Source organism: Rhinolophus sinicus, linkage group LG09 (assembly GCF_036562045.2).
Source record: "Rhinolophus sinicus isolate RSC01 linkage group LG09, ASM3656204v1, whole genome shotgun sequence".
Classification (NCBI taxonomy): domain Eukaryota; kingdom Metazoa; phylum Chordata; class Mammalia; order Chiroptera; family Rhinolophidae; genus Rhinolophus; species Rhinolophus sinicus.
Window position 1 is genome coordinate 15495825 of NC_133758.1, and position 25028 is coordinate 15520852.

General features: G+C 36.5%; 1 protein-coding gene across 39 annotated transcripts in view; it reads left to right on the forward strand.

Moving 5' to 3' along the window:
• Positions 1-25028, forward strand: part of TCF4 (transcription factor 4) — a 345626-nt gene that overhangs the window by 266522 nt on the left and 54076 nt on the right. For all 39 annotated transcript variants that reach the window (XM_019722094.2, XM_019722107.2, XM_074339930.1 and 36 more), the window contains 2 exons: positions 17959-18064; positions 21582-21715. In XM_019722094.2, the coding sequence (XP_019577653.1) occupies positions 17959-18064; positions 21582-21715 (240 nt within the window). The remainder of the gene's footprint in view (positions 1-17958; positions 18065-21581; positions 21716-25028) is intronic.

Genomic DNA, 25028 nt, shown 5'->3' on the forward strand with positions numbered 1-25028 from the left:
TACTGCAACTCAGCAGGAATTGCAATCCTGAGTTTGCCAAGGGAAGGTCTAGTATTGGGGAACAGAGAGGCAAAGAGGGGAAAAGAACATTATAGACACTTTTAATGGTACCCATGAAAATGTTTTCTTTCCAAGTAACATTTTTCTATAATGCTCTCAAATTCACATGTCTTGTAATCTGTTCTGCAGATGGGCAGCCCATGAGGCTGACTCTTTTCACTTCAGCTATTGCATTTCAAAATATTACTCACAATTAGTAATTTATATAGTTTCAAAAGATAATTTGGTATCTCATGAGTTTAACATCTTGCCTCTTTTAAACTGAAAATCAACAAACCAGGACCAAAAACCAAAATTATGTCCTCCAGAAAACTTTTTAAAGTGTGAGATAAATTATTAGTTCTGAAGGCCAGCTATTAAAACCTAATCATCATTCTTGACACACTTGTTCATGATCTTTATTGAAAGGTAGTGAAAACTAAAAACATAAATTGTTGACTTAAATTGTAGAGATATGTCTGTATGATAAACTCTGTAGAGAAAACTGACCATATTTTCACAAATGGTTGTTGATTGTGTCTTAAGACATTTGCCCAAGGCTACTTTTTTCTTTGCCCAAACTTTCTCCATAACATAAAGATTGCTTTCCGAAATGATCGTGTCTTTTTTTCCCCCCCAGCAATCTTGATCATGATTGTATTTTGCTATTTGGTAATCTTCCTACAATGTAATAAAATTGTGTCTTTTGAGCTGTTTGAATTCATAACAACTAATGATTAATTGATTTGCTCTATTAACATATTTTAATAGTGGCTATTTATGTGACAGCTATTTAATGGACATATATTATAACCTTAAATCACCCTTCAGCTTGACAGTTTAAGATTTAACATTTTTAGTTCCTCCTCATACCATATCGAAGAGTGATATATTGAGAAGTCCGATTTGGTGATTTAAAAAATATGCATCTATTGCTTTCCTGAAATATATAGTATTGGGGACTCAGAGCAAAATAATGTAGTGCATGGGCTCTTAGCCTGTGTTAGAACATGTTGGGTCACTTAACAGCAGCTGTGCTGGAGAGATACTTGATTTGAGAAGACTTTTTGAATCTTCTCAGCCCTAACACCATTCTGGTATTGAAATGGGAAAATGGAAAAGAGTTTTAACGGGAGAGAGATAGCTCCATTTTGAAAGGTAGTATAGGAAGAAATCTTTCAGTCCCTGCTCGGATTAACCAGCATTTCTAATCTGTCTCCCCAAACCGAAAACAAAGAGTCTGATGGGAAATATGGGTTTATATTTTAGAGATACACCACAGAAGCAAGAGATAGTGTTAGACACTAGCTATATGCTTTTTGCCCAGCATTAATTTGGTTTTTGGACTGAAATTTAGGAAAGCTTGCAAAAAGAGGCAACCTTTTTAATATACAATTTCTTTGTTTTAATCCATTACTATTAAAATCTTATTCGGTCTCTGAAGTAGTACTACATTCTGTAGTGTCTTTTTAAGTGACCGAATTTATATAGACATCAATGATGCTGAAAGATGAAAAGGTCCCCCTCCAATGTGCTTAAATATATGGTGTCTGAATCCTTTTTAAAGAAAAAAGAAAACTTTTTCAAAAGTCTGAATATCGGGATCCTCAAACTAACTGTCCTTGGAAGTCCTAAAAATTGCTAGTGTTCTTTTTTTAGTTTGTAGTTACTCACAGTGGAGAAAAAATTATAAAATTATGTTATGGTGGGTTTTTTTTTTTAAATGTATGCAAACAACTACCGGATCACACTTGAATCAGAGTTACTTTTATAAATTGAGGAAGGAGAATGCCTGGAGAAATTCTAGTGGTATAAAAAAATTGTGCTCACGTTTCTCAGGACTCTCCTGGAAAGGTGATAACTGCTTTCCTCTCTCTGGATGTTGGGACTTCCCCACCGACCCCATTCGGTAAGGTAGATACCACCATACAGAATGCATTCACTTCCTCTTTGAAGAGCTCATCTCCTTTTTTTAGGATCTGTTCTTGGTCACACACTACAAATATGCACTTTTATGTCCACAAGGAAGACATTACTAACATCGAGAAGGGTAGTGTCAATTAGGAGCAGGAAAATACAGACTGCCAACTGCAGAATCAGACTCAGACTTGATGCCATCCACCTTTTGAACACAATTTGAACCTTTGAGGAAAAAATATTGGGGGTTCTGATGAGTTTTTTTTTTTTTTCTTTTCTTTTTTGTAAATCATAGCTTCCTGATCCTTGGGGGTGGGGGCGGGGGAACCTCAAAGGAAAGGCTCAACAGGCTTCCTGGACATCAAATAGTTCATACAAAACAGCATTCTGATGACTTGCATGTAAATAAATCAGAAACATATGAATTAAACTTCTCTCGAAATACATATGGGCTGAAAAATAGAGAGAAGTGCTGAGAAAATGTGTTTTGGGTTTTGCTGAGCCCATGACACTTGAAAAAATAGTGAGACATTGAACAAACACAAAGCATGGCTTGGCTTCCCCACTCCTAATATTGACTCCCAGTGCAATGGCAACTCAGCTGACCATGCGCCTAAGCACGAGCCACACTTTGGGTGTGTGTGCTCCACCACCCTTAATTACTCGCAGTTTAAATTTTTTTCAATGAGAAGCCCCAAAATAGCATCACATTTCAAGGAAATGCAAATCTTAACATTTTCTTACCCAGTTGTTTCACGTCAGACTATTTTAGAAAATACCACGGAACATGTCAGCTTAGGAAGAGTCATACTGCTATGGCCTTCTTTGGTAGGATGGGTACGTAGCAGGAGAAAAGCATCATTATTAAGAAACTGGCCCTGAAGTTGATGCTGGCTAATTAAATCAAAGTGATAAAAACTTCATGCACCGTAGATGAACGGTACCCTCTCGGCATTACGGAGGGGCCAGCCATGCTCAGATCATGACTTCAGAAATCCCACCCTTGTTCACTGCTGAGCTGGGTGGCCATGGAGGCAGAGGAAGTTTGCTTTCTCTTTCCCACATTACACTCAAAAGAGCTAACAGGGATTCTAAGTCTGGGGCAATTGCAAAGTCCTTTGTGCCCTAGAATCCTCGCTCCTTGATATCTTGTTCCTCGGCATCTGGTTTTCAGTACAGAAGGTGAACAGCAGTGAATTTCGGGACCAGAAACACCCAGAGCTTCAGGCTTCTTTTACCGAATATAAGTCATTGGCAGGCACTTGGGTGGAATCCTAGATCTGTTGTTTGAACCAGCACCATCACCTGAGATTATCAGTGTGATGCTGTAGAGAGGCTGTAGATTTCATCTTTCCTGTTGAGGGATTACTTATTTTGCTTGTTTTTTAAAAGAGACATTTTTAATGTACTTTTCCTAACTCCTTCACTCAAATCGTGGTAAGTGCTTGAATGGTTACTATGAGTCAGGTGCCAGAATATAGCTATAAACAAGACCGACATTAGATAGACAGGTGAATTGGCCGCTACATTTAATGTGATAAGGCACCAGTGGGGGAGTACAGGCTGCTAACGGAGACATAGGAGGGTCACCTATCCCACATTTGGCCTGGAGGAAGTGAGGTCCAAGGAGAAATGGAAATGCAAGGGTAATAAATGGATCAAGGGAGAGAATGGCGTATTTCATTATCCAAAAGTAATTCAGGATGGCTAGAGGTCCTAGTGCAAACGGATAATAGTAAGAGATGGGACTGAAAAGATAAACAGTGGCCAGATCATAAAGTGCCTTCTGCACCCAATTAAGGAGTTTAGATTTTATCATGAAGGTAATGAGGAGCCCTTCAAATGGGCATGCCCAAGAGGTAATTGAATTTAAAAGTCCGGAGGGATAGGAGGCACGTCAGGAAGACGTAGTCACAGAAGCCAAGGAAAGCAGATCTGACTAGAAGGAGAAAAGAGTCACCAGTGTCAGATGTTGCTGAGAGATAAAAGTGACATTTGGCTGCAAGGTCCAGGAGCTCTTGAGCAGTTTAATTGGAGTAGTGGCATGGGAGGAAGGTAAAGAAGTGGAGAAAGGGCAGGGCAAGATGCTGTTCCATCATCGTTGTCATCATTATAATCATCACTGAAAAATAAGCATCAAGCATCTTATCTCCCAGACAGAGAGAGTGATGGAAAGAATGAGACACACACCCCAGGGGATTGGAACATATTTGGGAAAGTGGGCCATAAATATAAAACAGAAGACAGCAACACAAGTTAGAAGACATGCAGAGGGCAAAATGAGCTGTACACACCAATCAGATGAAGTGGGACCTGAACAAACCCATGAAAGAATAGAAGAAATTAGATGGCAGATAGAAAGGGAAAGTTTTTTACATGGTGAGTGCAGCTTGAGTTTTGTATTCTATGTTGTGCGTCCTTACCACGGTCCAATCTGTTTTTGAGTGCCCATCAAATGGGAGTGTTAAAAAAAACACCATGAAAGGGGATGTGTGGTCTTAACCTGCCTGTGACTTCCGTTTAAGTTTCTCAATCTTTTTTGGAAAAGTAAAGTCACAGACTGACTCTCTGTCATAGTTTCAAGCAATCTTTATTTTTAAAATCTGGACACAGAAACTGAGGAACAGATATCACAAATATAGCAAGTCAGAAATCCTCGTCAATTTTACATGGATGAGTTCCTTGAGAAATTTTGCACATCCAATGCTGGACATCTGTGGAATGACAGCATAATATCTTTTACATCTGTGTTATCTCCACGTGACATCTTTTTCCTGGTATCAGGCAGAGGTGCACCCTCATGTGCAATACCTTAAAGGAGTCATTTATGATTCTTAAGACAGGTTTTCTCAAGAAAAATACCCAAAGTATAGTTCCATAAGGCGCTTCAAACACCAAAACTCAGCTGTGTAAATTTTGTAAGAAAAGGAAAGAATTGGTCCTCTCTTTCTTTGGCTGTTTCCCTTGTTTGTTTAATAAATATTTATGGGGCACTGGCTGTGGGCAAGTCATTGCTTTGAATGTATTCTAAGGCACACCCTCTGCCCCTAAGGAGCCCATAATATCTTATGGGAAATAAGATTTGTGTAATTCATAAAAGTTATAAATTTCTAAACTATAGTGCTGGGAAAGTTTAGAAAGTTAAATATATTCAATGAAAAGTTTTTGAGCTCATTTTTTTCCAAAAGTTTTTTGGTCCACAGTCATGTCTATATTACACCACTAGTACACATCGCTATTTGTATTTGTTAGAGAAAAGAGCTGAATAGGTTGTCCATATATTAAGAAGTTTTCTGTTCAAATGGACTCATCACCATCAAAATGTATTTTAAGCATGATTAGATGCTGAACATGCTATACAAATTGGATACCTTGAGGTCCATACTTCTTCAAGGTATTTTCTCAATGCACAATCTGGTTTTGTTTGCACGGAATTTCTATGTCGTGGCAGAAGTTAAGTTCTGTATTTTCCAAATGAATATCAAAGACTGAGAGAGGTTGAATGACCTACCTGTAGTGAGTAAATTAGTGATAGAATCAAAACTCGCAAGATGGTCTCCTGCTCCTTTGAGAACATTAGGTACTAGTTTCTGTAGCTGGTTAGCTCACTTAAGACAATGAAGCAGTGTCATCTAGACTTTTTAGCAATGAGGGAGAATCATAAATTTATTAACTTGGTAGAATGAAGAACGTTGAATTTTCTAACAAAGAAATCATGACTGACTTTGGTGAGAGCAGTTTTTATTTTAGTGGGGGGGCGGCTTCCTGTCCTAATAATGTCTGCATTATTTACCTAAATTTTCCATCTAGCAACTGATGACAAGGCTTACTGCTCCAGAAATACGGCCCATTATTGGTCCTGTCGGCTACTAGAATACCATTGCCCTACAGATAGATCCTCACTAATATTTGTTTTGTGAAGGACAGCACGTAAATTATGGGCCTGCAATGTTTTGGTTTTTGTTTTAATGGAGGTGAAATTCACGTAACATAAAAATAACCTTTTTTTAAAGAGAATGATTCAGATTTGATACATTCACAATGTTGAGTAACTGTAACATGTCTGGTTCCAAAACACTTTCAGCACCCTTAAAGGAAGCCCCATACCCAGTTATGCAGTTCCTTCCCGTTGCTCTGCTGCTAAGTTTTATAAACCTTTAATTTTTATCATACACACACACACACACACACACACACATCATCTATCTATCAAGAGATTAGAAACGGAGTTCCAGATCTATCTAGAGATTAAAAAGTTCCAGGCAGAAGACCTATTGTGCCCTAAGTATGTAAGCTAAGACCTACATGTTTAATGGATGTTTCTCCATCAGAAAAAGAAAAAAGGAAACATCCCTTGCTTGTTTTTTAACCTTCCTGTTTGTTTCTCTTAAGTTCTCACTAGATACTAATTATCAAGGAACAAAAAAAGACCATCAGTTCTGAGCCTTTTAGTATGTAAAACTGCTGTTTTCTTCTTCTTGTAAAAACATTTTCTTATTAATTCCATAAACTTTGAGAATTTAAACTGCTTCTGTTAATGTTAAGCAATCATCTGGATTTTACATTTCCGTTTTAAAGATTCAAAATTATTGAACAAGTAATTTAGTTATCAAAGATTTCTTTTCTTGGAAAGAAAATCAAAGGGGCATTCTTACTGTAATTTTTATTATTTAAGAAATTAGTGGATATACTTATTTATACCCTTGTTATTCCAGAAAAATATTTGACTTAGCCATCAGCAGATTTTTAAAGCTGTGTGTCTTTCAAATTAAGAAAAATGAGATCAAGTGAAAAACATGTCTGAAATTTAAATATTAGACAAAGTCAATTCAATTATATTTTAAATGTGCCTGAAGATATGAACTATGTATTGTTGGCCACATGTTCTTCTATTGCCCAGTCCTATTTCAAGAATATTATTGGCATTTATTAATTCCTCACCTCCTTTAAGAAGTTTTCTTTCAATAACCCTACCCTAATGGGATAATTCCCTTCACATTTCTTTTGAATAAACATTTTATACAAAATATGACTCACTTTCGTACATTTTCTAGTTGCTTGTCATACATCTGAAATTTCTCAACTAGTTCCTAATGAAAAGTCTAGCCTTCAAAATTTTTTTTTTTAATGTACCCAAGCACCTAGGTGCTGTTGAGTTAAATCAGTGAAATATTATGCTGATTTTACCTAAAAGTTTGCCCTGGGCATGGGGGAAGGACACGTATTTGAATGGATATTAGATAGAGAGGTGGCTGATTGCACATAGATGTCGACAATTTGCATACTGTTTTATGTATTTATTTCAATCTGTGTCACAGAGGCATACATTTGGTTTATTTCATGCTTTTGTTTTTAGTTGAGAGTAGTTAGGGCCATATGTTTTGAAAGAAGAAAGATAACATTTTTTCAGCTTTGTGAAAGGGAGGATGGGGTAATAATTTTACAGTGTACCACAGCAGTGATTTCTGTTCAAAACTTTACCAGATTGGAAACTCACTGTTCATAACAATTCTGGTAAGCAGAAGATGCAGGCATCTGTTTGAAGCGCACAGAGTTAAGTTTGATACTTCAAAGTGCAGCATAGAGCATCTATAACTCTACTTAGCATTAGGAGATCTCATTTACTAATATGAAAATTTGATCTCCAGATTTCTTAGACTGTAGGTGATTTGGAAGAATATTCTGATCAAGAATATTCTGATAACAGTTCTGACCTGGGATGTGGAGTAAGAAGACCTTTGTTCCAGCCCACTCCGGCCCACATAGTCACGTGATTACCGGGAAGGGAAGGCACTTATTTCTCTCAGCTTGTTTCCTAATGTATGAGATGGGTGAGATGGTTGACTGCATGGATAGGTAATCTACCTCAAAGTGATTATTAAGTAAGGTAATAATGGAAGCCGGAAGTCTTTGTAATTTAAAATAGTATGAAGAGATGAACTTTTTATAATGATTAATCATAGAATTTCACTAAATGTCCTTTTATACAATTAAGTTCAAGGTCAAAGAGGGTAACTAGAGCAGTACATAGCGCTGTTGTGAGTTGTTTCTTTGACTATACCTCCTGTCTTTTTATCTGTTAGAATCTTGGTCTTATTATCTTTTCATTCTTGCTTCGGTCTCTGCTCTTGAAAGTGTGTCTTTCTGCTTTTGTCTCACTTTCTTCTTAATCCCTCTTGCTTCCTGGGAAGGAATGTGTACTTAGGAATTAATGGTTCTCTGGTCATCTGTAATAATTATATATGAACAGCACTGAAGACACTCGTGATTGGAGGACTGGGAATGGCACATTTGGGGTTGTACAATGTCAAACTATCAAGTAATTAGAATTTTCTTTTTCTTTTTCTTTTTTTTTGGTGCTGCTTTCTTTTTCTGTAAAACCTTCTCTGTACTGCATCCTCATCCTTTCTCCATTTTCCTCTCATTCTTAAAAAATGATGCTTGAGGAAAGATCTGAGACCTCATTACATCGACGTGTAGTAACTGCTAACAGACTGTAACAGCATTTCCCAAGATGGGGAATGATTGGAGATGTGTTGAAAAACAGGTTTGTGGCCATGGAAATTTTTCCAGGATGTAGGCTTTTGCCCTATATAGGAATGTACATTGATTAAGGCCTGTAGCAGTGAAATTAATTAGTTTATCCCAATGGTGCCCAAACTTATTGATGCTTAGATCCTTTTTTAAATGACACTCCTGTTAACATCCAGTGAAAGATGTCAGCACTAGAATTCAGGCATCAACCTATGGTCTTGGGTTCAAAGGGAAAAGGATGGGGAATGGTACTCTCAGAACTCTTAAGTATGGACCATTATAGGTAATTGCCTCCACCTTCTAAAGAAAGCTCAGCCCTAAAATAACGAGAAGTGAAATGCACTAAAATCTGTTTTGTCAGAACCAATGAATGTTTATCTTTCTCTGTTATGATGTTATTCTTAGTTTGACGTATATCTTGTGTGTGATGTGTTCATTCATTCTTGCGTGCACTTAGTAACTACTTGCTGTGCCAGGTACTACACACACATGCATATACATATACAGAGCACACCTGCACAGTTTTTCACCGTACTTTTTTTAACTGTATTGTTTCTGCAGTTGATTCTCTTCAGCAGGCCTTCTTAGCATTCAATATGGTATACAAGAAATAACGATAATCAACACTGGAATAAACCTAAAATTAATTTGTCTCTTTATTGTAGCAACTTAGTATTTGTCATCTGAAAGACAGGCTGCAGAGGTCACAGAGCTATTTATTGGCAGATATATAACCAACACTATTTTGATGTTCCAACACTTCCTAATAAACAGTAGTCGTCATCTTTAAAAAAAAATTAAAAAGCAAACAATTGGTAGCCAAAGAAGCAAAAATAATGTTGTGATGGGAAATGGTCCATTGGAAATAATTGACAATCACGAATTTGATGTCTATCTGTAAATGCAGATATAAATAATTTAGTTACATCTGTTTAAGATTTAAGATAACTAGAATAATAATTAATAGAAATAATAAATCACATTCTTCTTAAGTTTTCTTTAATTTCTGATGAGTATTCCATAAATAAAAGCTTGGAAACAACAACTTAGTTAGGGGTCCGGAACATATTAAAGAGTTGCGATGTGCTTAATATCCACAGTCTTTTATCTGTGCCAATCCTGAGCCTGGTGATGAAGCCAACTCTCATGTGAATTAAGTAACAAAAGGAATGTAACCAGGAAGAAGTCAGGTTTCACCTGGACCAAATTTCATGCAATTAAGTGTTTCAAGAGTTCTTTAGCCAGGTGTAACTTAATCAGTTTAAGGCACTCTCAGCTAGGGCCAAGGTACTCATACTGTTGGCAGTGGACAGTCCTGTGACATACCACACTGAAAGTAATAGCAAACATACACTGTCTGGTCAGTTAGTGCCAAGAGCAAGAGAAATGCAGGTGTAAAAATAAAAAGGAGTATTTGGAGCCAGAGGCTAGTACACATTAGACGGGGTTACAGTCCCACTTCACATGAACGTTGTAAGTAATAGTATTTTTTATCATTTTAGTGTCGTACTATTTCACCAGGAAACCCCAGTGTCGCTCTCAGCAGCTTACTTAGCCTCTCTCTGCCTTTAGTGCTATTCACAAGAGTGTTAATGCTTGCTGCTGCTTTGCTCAGCTTCATATCTGGAAGACAGACGGATGGTCCTCCTTGCAGCAGCACACACTGCTGCCGTGTCGGAGATCACCTTGTGGTGTTCTGTTCGGGAAAAACAGCATTCTCGGGCCCTTGGCTACAAAATGGTCCAGGAGTACCTGGGACCCAGGATTCTGCAAAGCTGGGTTTTTTTGGTAGGAGACCATGAACATCCTGGGGAGATTATCAAGAGATAACGTAGCATAGAGGTTAAAAGCTCAGACTCTGAAAATAGACTACATGATTCTGAATCCCAGTTTTTCCACTTGCCTTAGCTGTATGACTTTGAGCAAGTTACTTAACCTTTCTATGACTCAGATTCCTTATCTATAAAATTGAGATGATAAAACAATAGGACTAGTGTAAAGACAAAATGATTATATGCACAGTTTTACTGGAATAGTGTCTAGCATATCATAAGTAAACTGTTAGTTATTTTTATCATTGTCATCATTTTGTCATGCCAACTGTGACAAGAGCTTGGGGCTGGCAGGCATTGGGACTAGGTCCTTTTCCAGTTCTGGAGAGTGTTAAGCTCTGATTCCATAATACATTACTGCTTTTCTTTGTTTCTAATTGGTAACTTCCTGCATACATCACTGAGATGGTTGTAGGATAATATGTGAAAACAACTTAAAATTTCAAATGTTCTGTATCTATGATACCATAGCAGAGTAAGCCTAGTCGTACCTCTCCAGGCATTTTCTGCCTCATATTTGCAAATGATAACACATTGAAAATACTTCTAAAATAATGGCACACTATGTAGATTTAGATTATGATAAGATTGTTACACAGTTATTAGTGACTCAGATTTTTTTTTAAAAATTGAAGCAGGATTTTTTCTTGTAAATTTCTATACATGTCAAAGGCTGCATGGATTCGATTTTTTTTTTCTCCTTTTGGAATTTGAAATTTAATTTAGAGATTTGAAAAACATACTGCAGCTAGCTATAAAAAAAAAAAAAAAATGATGTAAGAAGAACATCCTTGCCTTTTTATTTGAAGGAAAGAAAGAAGAAGGTAGAGTTGCCTGGCCACAAAGAACGCCAGGTTTTCCGTAGCCCCTGGGGCATTTTGCGTGCAGGAGACACACACTTAAATGTGGGTCCGGCTCACTTCTTGACTGTATCATCCTGAGTTTGCTGCAGACTGGGTGCGCTGGCAAAGTGCATGGGCTGCAGGCTGCCCGTCCCTGTGGGCTTACGTAACTCCTGATCTGTTGTGTATTTCTCTGCTTCTCCTTCTTGGTGCTTTCTCTGGGGTCTTTGCTATCTTTTGGTTATACAATTTGATCGATAAAGATACAAACCTAGAAGGGAATTTAAATCCTTACACTTTTGCTACTACTTAACACGGAAAAGGAAATTTGGTAGCTGAGAAGGATGAAACTCTTGGCTGTAATTCATTTATCAGATTTAGCTTCAGATTTAATTTACTCATGAGCGGATCATCAAAACTCATCTGATATTTAGGAGGGTAGAAAAATTACATGTGATATTCGTGATGGGGTGTATCGATGTATGTTCAAAGTGACTTGTGTTCTAAATGTATCACATGTTTAAACTTGTTTTAGAGGGATCATATACATACTCTTTCTCATATATTTTTGTAATGTAATATGGTAGAGTGAAGACAGGCCATTACTTGTTAGCAGAAATGAAATATGAATATCATATACATGAATGGTACGTTTTACACATGTTTAGATAATTATGAAAAAAAATTTTAGACTCCCAATAAAGATAGTTTGAAGAGTAAAAACTCTCCTTACTGAGAGTTATTTTAGGGCACTTAGAACTATTTGGTTAATTCTTATAAAAACTTCAAGTGATCTAGATGGAAATAAAAGCTTCACATTTTCAGCAGCTCACACCTCTGAAATTTTTCCATTTATAATTAAATATCCATCTATCTGTCAGTATACTGCAGACATTTATGTGTTATCTCTAAACAGATTTCCTATTTATGTGACAATAATGCAAATTGGCCTTTAGCCATCACGTGGAAATGAAGTAGAATCTCTTTCAATTAGTAGATATTCCTTGATTTGATAATATATACTGAGACTATATCAGGTGAATAATTTTTATTTCTGTAGTTTGCTTTTTTTTTGCACTCGGGTTGTTTATTGCCTTACTATTATGGCCCTTGAGCATTATTCACTGCCTTTAAACCTTCTAACTTACTCAGCTCTGTTACTTGAGTCTGAATGATAGCCAGTAGCGTGTGTCTACTGTGACTGGGGGGCTGATTATTTAACTATTTAATTTTAATTAAGCTTAATTTAAATAACCACATATTACTAATGGCAACCATATTAGACAGCACCATTCTAGACATGTTAAAAATAGCTATAAATAATAGGTAGTACTTACAACAATATATAAATAATATTATTTATTAAGTGCCTACAATGGGTTAGGAATTATGCTTGACAGGTGTTACCTCAAATCCTCACAACAAGAATAGCCCCATTTGACAAATGAGGAAACTGAGGCTCTGAGAGATAAATTGCTTTGTTATGTTCTGACAACTAATTGTGAGAGCTGAATCTGAAAAGAGTTGGTCTGCCTCCAGAGCTGGATAATTTCTACTATCCTGCCAAATCTATTTCTGTATTATTTGGAGACTGTCTCTTCTAAGTACACCTCCCCCTCGCTGTATGGACCAGCTAGAAATATACCTTTAACTTGGTCACATAGAACAATTGCAGTGTTCATTTGAACTCTTCTGCATGTGGAAGTGCCATTGCCCTTGAGCCATTCTTTGCTCTTATGATGACCCATGTCCTTCAGGCAGTCCTGTAAGAGCTGAGGGGCCGACCCAGCTGCCTGAGGAGTGAGCTGATCACCGCATTAGATGCTGGGAAGCAGCACCGCACATGCCTAGGTCTGTAAACATCACTATAAACCCTTGGCACGTGAGTGTTGGACTATCACAGTTTACAATATGTGTGCAGTCTCCCAGGGTCTGAGCTCCTACGTGAGCAGAGCTGGCACTTGGGCATCTGAGGCATAGTTCTGCTTTGCCACTTTCTGTTCATCATGGAGCATACAGCAGCTCTCTTTAGGAGTCTGAAAGTCTCGATCGCGATTACCATGTTTTCATTTTTCTGATTCCCCTTTTTTGCAATTACACATTCAGGTGGTACTTGCAGCATCACAAAGGGACAGTCAGGTTAAGGAATGCTAAAGGTTTACTTACTGTATAACCTAGTGGCTATCACCCAACCCTACGCAATTACACACCTCATGGTACATGATCTGCAGCCACTTGTCTTTATCCTCTCTGAGGTTAGTTTCCTATATCAAAAAGCAAATAGTATTAGCATATAAGGGTTTCACTATGAACATGACTTACCACATTTTATTTTCTTAAAAGGTAATTATGAGACCCCACAAGAATGTTTTAACAAACTATGGCCAAAGTATACACTTGTATTAATAATTATCAATATCTTTTTATTTTTTTGCCTTTAAGAGCAAGGAATTGTTTTTTAATGGAAAGAACATAGACTTTGATAACCTGTTCAAGTGCTTCCTTTACCACTTGTTAACTTTTTAACATGGAAAAATGGTTTAACTTTCCAGAGTCGTATTTGTCCAGGTAATAAAAACCATCGCAACGTAACATTAACACTGTTGTCTGATGGTTTTTACATATTTAATATGTGCCAGGTATTATTCTAGTTTCTTTATAAATATTGTACCATTTAATTCGCACAAGAATTGTAGCAGGCACTGTCATTTCCATTTGGTTAAATTAACAGGCCCAAGCTTGCCAAGCTAATACCACTAAATGGTGAACTGGCAGTCAGATCCAGGCCAGTCTGGGTCAATACTTTTGACCTCTCTGCCATACTTCAGCCCTGTGGAATAGTAATGATACTATTAAAAACACCCATTTTGTATGAGCATTAAGAAGATTAGAAATAACATATATGGAGCTCTTAGCACAAAAGCTATTCCTCAATAGGCCCTAAGCAAATGGTAATTATTGTTAGTTTTTAAATCTCCATAAATGAAACTGATATGCCAAGACAGATAAAAATAAAACATCAAAGGGAAAAAGTAGGATATGCATTCTACTCCCTTGATTGATTGATTGATTGATTGACTGATTGATTGATTGATTTTAATTTGGCTTGGTTTTCTTCTTTTCTAATAGGCTGAGGTTCTAGTTGAAAGAACATACCATATTGGTGTTTCTTTGATGACTACAGAAAGGATAAGCAGGAACAATGGATGGAACAGCTAATGTACCATAGTAATATACCTCAAATTACAACAAATATTAAATATGTAAAATGAAAACATTTTTACTTTTATCTGTTCAGGGTTTAGTGTTATCTAAAGAGCTTTGTTAAACTCAGAATTTCTGTAGGTATGATTTTGTTTTAAATCCAGGATTGTAAGAAAAAAAGATAATGGTGCTTACTTTGAATATTAACTATACTTTGCTATTAGTTTTCCAGGATGCTGTTATTCAACAGATAGTTCATTAAAAATGCTGTAGCCTAGGAGCTTTGCCAAGTTTCCCCATTTCCAATTTTGCAACAATAATTTCTCACTTTTTTCTTTAGTTACTCTTGTGGGAGGAATCAGAATGCCAAAAGTCACCTTGATCTAAGCTACCATATCAGAGAAAAACTAGTGTAGATTTTTGTTTCCCTTTAGACTTTGCTCATGTTTCGTTGGTGGAGTCACTTCAGTACATTGAAGTAGAGTTTGAGATTTTTGTTTAATTTTTCATTGGACTGATTAAAAACAATTCCAACTGTTTGAAGATACCTGGCATGTTTGTTATTGTTTTGTTAAATAAAAAGCTATTTTATTTAACAAATACGTAAGTCATCTTTTTATTTACCTGGAATAGTAATAATTAAAATTAAATGGATGTGAGATTTTCTTACTGAATTTACCATCTCTGTTGAATACCTTATTGAAATCTATACTCTGAAGTCTTTTGATTAAGAAATTAGCAAAATAGTTGACTGAAGTAAAGTTAATGAAGCAGCTCACTAGTCACCCAGGTTATTAGAGATGAAAACATTAAGGATAAACTGAAGTGTGAGCATTATGATCACTCTGTTTTCATAAATATCATCTTATACCTCCACCTCCATTTTTAAAGAAAGTAACCAGTAAATAGTGGAAAATAAAGAACAATTGATAGTTGTATATCTTAATCAAGTTGCATATCCTGAGAAGTTGCTTTGACCATTCCATTATTGAATTTTCTTTAAAATGTGGGAGGTTGTACCAAATAAACTTTTTTTATTTCTTCTACCTTAAAAAAGTATAATAGTTCTATGTGATGTTTATTTATATAAACAAATATATAAAGCACTTACCTTAAAAATCTTTGGGGGTGATAAAACTGAAGTATGTGAATGGAAAGGGAATAGCATTATACCTGATCTGTAAATTACAACATAAAATTTATAAAATATGTAGAATTTGCCTTTTAAAAAAAACTGTTAAATGATGGTCCATTTCTTGTTAACAAAGACTTTCATCTTATCTAAAGAGTCTTTATTTGGCTACAACACCAGAAAACAGAAACTGCATAGTATAATATATCCTAAAAGCTTTTTTAACCACATATATACTCTTTTTTTGTTCAGGCAGCATTTATGAATTTGGAGTAAGTGATCTTACTCTCAAAGGAGCTTGATCATAATTCGTAGTCAAATTACCAAAGATGTGTCCTCTTAACACATATGTCAAAAGAAATATCAAATAATTCTACCAAATGGGGGGGAAATGAACCATTTTAGGTGTCATCAATTGGTGTTGACATAATAGTATACATGTTGAAAGATAATGTAGTAGAATATGTAATTTAAATTAAGCTATATGTTATCTTAAAACAATTTATTTCAGTTTTAAAATATAAGATAATTTAATAATATGAATCAGTTTATTTTCAGTTTTATACTAAATATATTGATTTCTGAAATTTGGGGTAACATGTAGTATACTTAGCTTATGTTACTACTGACTGGCCAAATAGCTGTCAGGCTAATAATAGCTTCTAGATATATTATAGTCATATTATGTTCATTCTGTCATTAGAATGCAATGATCTAATTTTCAATTTCCCCATTCTCCTAGAAGGTAATATTTTCTTTCATCTTTTTAGCCTACTCTTAAGACTTTCTCTAAATACATTTAACAATATTTCCCAAACTATTTGTTAATTGTATAGTTCTCTGGAAAAATACTGGGTTTTGCTTGACAGAACTTAGAGTATTGATTTGTTTTGGGATTCCTGGTTTAAGTTTTATTCTTTGTCCCCTAAAGATACTTGAAAAATAATTCCCCTTATTATAAGCCCTTTGGAAATAGAAATCAATAGCTATTTATACATTTAAAATATGAAGAACATTTAAAAATAAAATGAAATATAGCCCATGAAATACAGGGCTTATAGCCTTCCATGACTTAGGAAAAATCCTTCTTTTCTAAAGTATGCATGGGGTTTTCTGGTTTGTTTTTATTTTGTTCAATCTCCAGGACCTCCCAATTTTCAAGGGCACTGTGGGGCATATGTAGCATTTATTTGATGTATGTATGTGTATGCATATTTTCCAACATCTGTCTCTATGGACCTATCCTTTGTGAAATCCTAAACCTTGTATTAATGCTTAGTTTGTGATTCATGGTGTTCTGAGAGCAATTATATAATTTTTCTTAGGGTGTTTATTTGATGTGCACCGTAAAAAAGGGGGAGAGTTATTTTTTGGTAACCCTGCCATTGCCTTTTTATTGGTGAATTTCTCTTTCTTTTACTGTGACCTATGAATATCATTGTAGGCTCACTGCCAATTTTGTGAGCCGCTGCCTGCTTCAAAATGGAGGCAGGAAGGTATCCATTTTCATCAAGAGGATGACAGTGTTTCAGTCTCTCCGACCATCTGGAGAGAGGAACTTTTGGAGCAAAAGAAAATGGGGATTAAAAAAATATATATTTAGCTGAAAAGGCAAGGGGAGAGCCAATTAAAGTTAAACTATACCTTATGAATTGATGCTGTTCCAGTGTGCTGTGTTCTTTAAAGGAAACATAAACATGAAAATACACAGGTTATTTTTATAAAGAATTGGTTTCCCAAGTCTCATGAGTATTAGTAAACAAATGTAAGTAAATTAGGATTTTGGCACACTTTTTAAGTTTATTGCACTCACAAATATAATAAGAACTATAAAGGAAGGCGCCCCCACCCCTTCTTGTATACACACTGATTGTTGGTGGTCTTTGTAGATCCGGGCTTTTAATGGCCCTTTTCATGCATCTCTGCAAAGAGCTGACACTATGGAAATTTCATATTCCGAGATATGTTTGTCACTTTCTGTGGTTTGGATACTGCATTTGTTTTCTCTGTCTCTCGACAATGAAAATATTAATGGAAAGGTAGAATAAAAGGTAGCAACCTTGATGCATGTCTTTGTGTTTTTACCTTTCATATGGTCGTGGACCATTTGTGTTGTTCTTGTTGTTTTTGTTGTTGTTGTTAAGGATGCTTAGATTCCCAAGACAACCTATCGGTATTATAGAAGATATTTATAACTAGACATAGTTTGCAATATTCTTTCCTGTGACTGGAAAATAACACACCTGGTTTCCCATTCACACAAATATATGCTGAGCATTTTTGTTTGCTTTTCGTTTTTCTGTATTCTGAAAGGAGCAGCAGTGTTTGTAGGTTTTCATCCGATTTAGAATGGACATGGCTGAAATTTAGTATTTTGTGCTTGCTTCCTTTAAAGTAGTGGACTTTGAGATGCTCGGTCAATGCAGCCAGCAATACTAAATTGGCTCTCCTTCCTCAGGTTTATGCTCCATCAGCAAGCACTGCCGACTACAATAGGGACTCGCCAGGCTACCCTTCCTCGAAACCAGCAGCCAGCACTTTCCCTAGCTCCTTCTTCATGCAAGGTAAGATGCAGCCTCTCCTAAGGGGAAGTCCACTGGGCAGAGTTTTCCGGGGTCTTTTCTTGTCATCTATGGAGCAAAAGACTTGAACTGATACCCAAGAAATAGAATACTAGGCAAGTGTAGAATATTGAAGGTCATGTTCTTTTCTTAGCAATTGCATTCATTAAAAGTAAATCAATTAAGTAAAACTTTAGTAAGACTTTTCTTTTTTTTTTTAATTAATGCCCCTTGAACAATAATGAGTTAAGATTAGACTGGTTTGCTTCACTGAGAACTGACGCTTCTTGGGGGCTGGTCTTCCATAACTGATCATTTCGGCATCTTCACTCACCCAGAAGAATGTATGTATATGTTTAGAAGTGTTTTGGCTCAGTATGTATTTTAACCATCCTGAATTTAGCCAATTGGGAACAACTTGCCCTTCTGTTTAACTGTATATAAAAATTTCACCCACTTATTATCGATAATGAAGTGACCAATCTAAAAACTGGAATATTATTTCATTACATAGCAAAAGCTTTATCCCAACATGCTAACTGATGTAGGGTGAAAGACCCAGGTTTTTTTCCCCAGACAAATGTAGAAAATTAAAGCTTCATGGTAGATAAAGTATATTTATTCCCCTAACTGTCCAGTGTATTTAATTAAATGCACATGGATGTGTGATTGCTGAGCTTATAGTCTTCCACTGATAGCACAGTCCCTTTCTACTGCTTGAAAAGACCAAAATGGTTGAAATGACAGCAACTGCTTGTAAGAATAGATGGTTTGGAGAATACAGCTAAGGCCCCGTCCCTGATATGCCTGTGACACTTATTGCGCAAATGTGATACTCTTGACACCAAGTTAAAACTCAGAAATGTAGGTATGGAATTGACCAAGAACTCCTGTATGCAGAACTTGAACTCTTTTGGCCTGGGTGTGGAAACCTTGTTTGTGCCCTTGGCAAAATGCCATGGGATTTCCTTCTTTGAACTACTCCAGGAAGGGCCACATCACGAGAAGGGGCACGCACTTGGGGCAGCAGGTACCAGGGGAGCAGCCTGGTGGCTCACATTGATTACAACGGACACACTAAAATCATTCTGATTAAAAGGGATTTATTTTCTTTCCCTTCAGAGTGTTAGTAGCTCTTTTACGTTGTTAGTTCACATGTGAAATTCCATGGAAAAATCTATGAAATTTAATTGAATGGGTCTCTCAGGATTAGAGAGAATTTGTTCCACGTGTAATGGAGCTCATGTTCCCAGGGATTCTTTATCTTTATAACCTGTCCTAGGTGTAACCCTCAAAGGAACACACCAGGGTATATCATTTGGGTGTGTTCTGTGCCAGGAGAAAAGGCTCATCCCCTCCTGGTGACAAGCAGCAGCCACTTGGGCACCAGCACCCCTCTTTTGTAACCAGTCGGAAAAACTGTGCTACCGGTGTTGATAGAGATTGTAGACTCAGGAATCATCACTCAAAGCAGGTTTTCATTGAGAAAATTGAGAGAAGGATGGATTTCTTCTGTCTGCCTTCAGGAAGGTGGCTTGCTTAACTTGTGCACACAGCAGAAGAGATCAGGTAGATTAAAACAACAGGTTCTTCTCCTTAGCAGATCACACCAAGTATGGGGAACAAATTTGCTTTTCTGCATATGAATACCCAAAAAGCCAAAAAAAAAAAATGTTTCCGAGTTGACATTTATGATGAGCACAATTAATTTGCACACGTCTAATTCTATTCTTTCAAAACAACATTATGCCAAGATCATGGGATGTGATAAATATTAATTTGCTGTGAAAAGCGTAATTTATGTAAAATATGTATTTTGATAAGTCTGTATTGAGTAGAGTGTTCTGTTAACAAATCTTAAACGTACTTCCATACAGTGCCTCATGTTGTCACAATGTTTCAGGTGACTCTTGTTCAACGATATATATTCGCAATTTATTTGTCATAAATGTCATCTACTAAATTTGTCAGTGATCTTGAACTCCATATTTGATTTTAAGGGGACATCTAAACCTTCAATCGCAGGTATAAATCCAAAGTAGATGAGTAATGACTTACTTTGAAAGCCCTGTTTTCACATTATGATCACAGGAGCAGTGCAGGGTGATCCCATTTCACATCAGCTTCCTTCAGTGAGGGCTGTGTGGTGCCCAGAGAAGTTAGGTAGGCCTTGAAGAAACGTGCAGTTTAGGTGAAAGACGTTCAGAGACACTCAGGGGCATATTTTAACCTTACTACTCTGAAACTTCCCGTTTTTAACTTGAATGTCTATCTTCTAGTTACAGCTCTTAAAATGATCAGAATCACAGACATGATTTTGCTTGCGTAGTTCTTTAAAACAAACCTATAGATCATTCATCCCTGTCCTGAAACCTTTCCAGTTTTCTGAATTCTAACTTCTGGGTTTAAAATCTCGGAGGAAAAAAGCCTTGCGAAATATAGTGTCAGATTTAACTTGCCTGTTGCCTAAATTTTCAAAAGGTCTTTTTGAATAAAATGTGTAAAATAATCTTATTTTCAAGGAAGCAATACTTGGTAGCCTGGTGTATATCTGGCGCTCAATTTTTGTTAAACTATTGAAAGAAGGAAAAATTGAATGAACCCAGCAATAACATAGGTCCTTCCCTCTGTTTCTACCCCTTAATCTGAGAAACCTAAAGCAAACAGTAGCAATCGCTAAAGGTAACTTCTAGACCAGTCAGCCCAGAGAAGGAGAAGACTCTATAGGAATGTTTTAATTATGGTATTAACAAAAGATTAACTTGATATTAAAACATACTTCATATAGTTTACATGCAGTTTTAAACCTCTTTTTAAGTCATCATTGTATAAAATCCAGAGGCTTTCAAAATTGACTGTGGCATAATACCGCCTTATGTGTGTGTACTCTTTGAGTTGCTACTGAAGGCTTAAGACAGCTATATCAAAAAAGAAAAAGAAAAAAAGAAACCAAAAACTCAGAATGATACAGTTTCGATTCCTCTTCCCTAGATACCATCATGTAATTCCACCTCTAATTCTACGTACTCTATATGTTAAAAAAATGAAATCTAATCTTTTAAATCTGAGATGTTCTTTTTTGTTATTATTACTCTATATGCTTTTTAAACTTGCAGACTTGCCAACTCGGTCATGTCTCCAGTCTTTTCAACCCAAAATTTAGGAACAATTTGACTTTTAGTTTTCATAGAAAAAGCACTCCGAGGACTTCCAAGAAATGTTTCCTTTAGCATTAATTACCCTGCTGACTTGATATAATTCTGTGTAGAACTGTGTTGTGTTGTTCTTTTACAGTTGAATTTTTACTAAGAACACTTTACTATGTTAAATATTTATAATTGTTTGGCAATATAGAGCCATTGGGGAAAAAATAATGATGACTCTTTTCTGATGTAATCAGCTAACCAACACAAAGATGAATGCACCACAGGCAGTCATTTTCGAGTATATGAAGAAACCCTATTCTATCAGGCAAGGCTGAATGCCTCAGCAGAGTCATGGTTTTCTTTGTCCTTGACAGATGGCCATCACAGCAGTGACCCTTGGAGCTCCTCCAGTGGGATGAATCAGCCTGGCTACGGAGGGATGTTGGGCAATTCTTCTCATATTCCACAGTCTAGCAGCTACTGTAGCCTGCATCCACACGAACGTTTGGTAAGGCAGATTTACATGGGAGTGGGGATAAAACAGCGTGTCTATTAAATCCCGTCCTCCGTCTTTCTATGCATGTACACAAGGATTGTCAATGAAGGCGTAATTGGTATACACCCATGATTCTTACCTTTGTCTTGTTTTTGTGATCAAAGACAAAACTGAATGAGATCATCTCTGTAAGCATTTTCAGATTCTCTTTGTCATTGTGCTTCCGTTTATTGTGTTTTGTTCTGTGCTTTATTTATCACAATGTCAGATTCCTTTGGTACATAAATACACACAGTATGTGAGTTATAGAATTCAGCTATGGCAGTACCTTAATAGGTTTGGTTTGGTTTAGTTATCTGTAGTTCGGAGGATATACGGCAGGGGGCAGAGTGACAGTGAGTAGACTTGGAGGGTAGATGATACGCATCACCCATGGGCATTTCCATTTCCCTTTGATCGGCATCTGTCACTTCCAACAGCTTTGACCTGTTGTTCCATGCTGGAAGGACAGAATTCATGTTTTCTATGCACTCCTGTCAGTAACAGCAGCCATGGGATTTCTGTATAGATCCGATTCCTAATTTTCTGTATTTCAGCTTTGATTCCAGTCCCCACCCCCCACTCACCCACCCAAGTCTCCCACTGATGCTGTGTTTTGCCTCACTCTAGTTGAAAACCGCTGGGCTGTAGAATGTTACCTTTTTATTATTATTATTATTATTATTATTACTATTGTTACTATTACTACAACTAAAGTTTCCACTCTATCCATCACCTATGCTCATCCATCCTAGTTTTACTCTTTGTCCTAAAGGAAGTAGCTCATCGGATGTTTTTCTAGCCTCGAAAACAACGACAACCCAGAATCCACGTAGGAACTTAAGTCTATGATTAAATGGAGGAAAGAGTACTTCTAGCTCATGAGTTAGGTTTGGGATGCAGATAAGATGGGACTGAGTCCCTTGCACAATAATATAGCTTTAAAAATGTATAGACCTCTACTCTTACACATGTAAAAGGGTACATGACAAGTCATTATAGTTAGTGGTATTTATATAATTTCTTTTCATCTTGCAAGTTGCCCTTTTTTTTCTTGTAGTCCTCAGCTTTATGTTTCTTTTTCTGTTCTGGTATAGGAAGTAGTAATTTCTAGATTTCCGTGGCCTTTCCTCTCTTTCGCTCAACCACTAGAGATATAGAAAGGTGACTAATATCCTACTCAAAAGTTAAGATTTCTGAAATCCTTCAAAATATCTATTTATTTAGTCCTAGTGAGAGAGACACTCTTTGGTCAATTAACCTATCCGTTAATGAGAGGCAAATGGTGGGGATGGAATTCACTTTTTATATCATCTCCCAGGTTTGAATGTGTAAATCACAAACTATCTCAAAATTCATCACATTTTCAGTAAATAACAGATGATTTACTTTCAAATTTTCTCTTCTCTCACCTCCTACTTCGAGGTATTAGAGTGAAAGCTTAGAGAAATATCAACTATTATTATGCTAGAATTTCTTCTTGGCTAACATTTTTATTTCTCCATCATCATTTTCCACTTCTCTAAGGAACTCATGATCAAATCTACATGTGTCCTATGAGCAAGGAAAGTTTTGATTACACATAAAAAATTTTGGCACTATGCTAATATGTTGGAATTTCAATCCTTTTAAGAGTTGTCCATCTGACATTTATTTTTCTTCCCTCTTATATTTCTTTTTTCTTTTCCTATCATGGTCTAGAATTTTGATTTAGGTGGTTTGATTTTATCCCAAGTTCCCTGCTTGGGGGAGGTATCTTTAAAATGTGCTCAAATGCACAAAAAGTGTAACTTTTAAAAGGAAACCAACTACATTGGTTTTCGAAAAACTTTTGCTGAACCAAAACAATAGGAAGAATCAAAACAACCAGGAAGAGAGATCATTTGAAAGGAGTAACCCAACAGATTTTATCAAATGCTTGTATTTGTAATGTCATTTATCTATCACAAAACATAGGGTTTCCATTCTTAACATGATCACTTAGCAGATCGTAGAGATTACGGGTTTTGTTTTTTAAAAAGGCCAAATGAATTAAGTCTCTGGCAGTATGAATTTTCCCACTGATAGGAAACTGTTGAATTATTATATCTAGCAATCATTGTAATTTCAGTATTTACCCATTCGAAAATCTCTTGCTGAAGTGACGTTTAAAAATGTGACATTGATTGAGAATAATTTGCGTATATAGTAGGTAGTGTCCTTTCAGTTGAAAGTATTGCTCGTTCCTTACAATTTTCGAACTTAGCTTTTAGCCCGTTCCATGTTGAACAAAGGAATAGTTTGAGAAGAAGAAGAGAGCTTTCCTTGTATCATTTTGGGTATAATTTGGCCAAATTAGTATTATCTCTAAAGGTGTAACGTTTTAGAAACGTTGCTCTCATCATTGTTACTTTACACTGTGTGATAACAGAATGTGTAAATTATAAAGCTTAAAATCCATACGTTTCAGTAGCAACTGTCAAGGCACCAGTATTGATTCTTCAAATTCCCTGTAGAGTTTCAGCCTGTAGAGCACAACCCCACAGTTAATCACCACGACGTCACAGACACACATGTAAAATCACTCAAAAGAATGGAGTTTGTGGTTAAGCTTTAGAACGGGTTCTTGTAGATGTAAGTTTGGACTGAGCTGGCAGAGTTCTTTTTAAAAATAAGATAGAGTCCTTGCTATCTGTCATGGTTTAGGTGTAGTCTTTGCACCACAGGGTGAAATAGTCCTAGGAGTCTGGAATTTTAATACAAAGGAAGTTCTGTTGTCTTCTATATTTTGTGACATAAACCCTAACCCCCGTGATGATCAACTGGGTGTGATTTTGCCCCCTGGAGAACATTTAGAAATGTCAGGAGACATTTTTGGATGTGGCACCGGGGGGATAGTTGTGTAACACCCCCCTACTGGAATCTAGTGTATAGAGGCCAGGGATGCTGATAAAAACACAGTGCACAGGAGAGCCCCCCCACAGCAAAGAATTATCTGGCACAAAAGGTCAATCGTGCCAAGGCTGTGAAACCCTGCCTTAACCCAAAGCATGATTTTATTCTCAGTATGTGCTACCAATTATTATATTTTGTAATCTTTGAATTATCAACCCATAGGTTGATAAAAACATCACTAACGGAAACATTTTTAACACTTATTCTGTTAATAGACTCCAAATACACTGTCAGTGGATATCGTAAGTAAAAATATCTAAATAGTGGGCATGTAAGGCCGTAACACTTTAGCATACTTCCCCTTTCCCTTTGTATAGTAGTAAGCAGGGCAGAGTATTAATAGCTGGAGTAA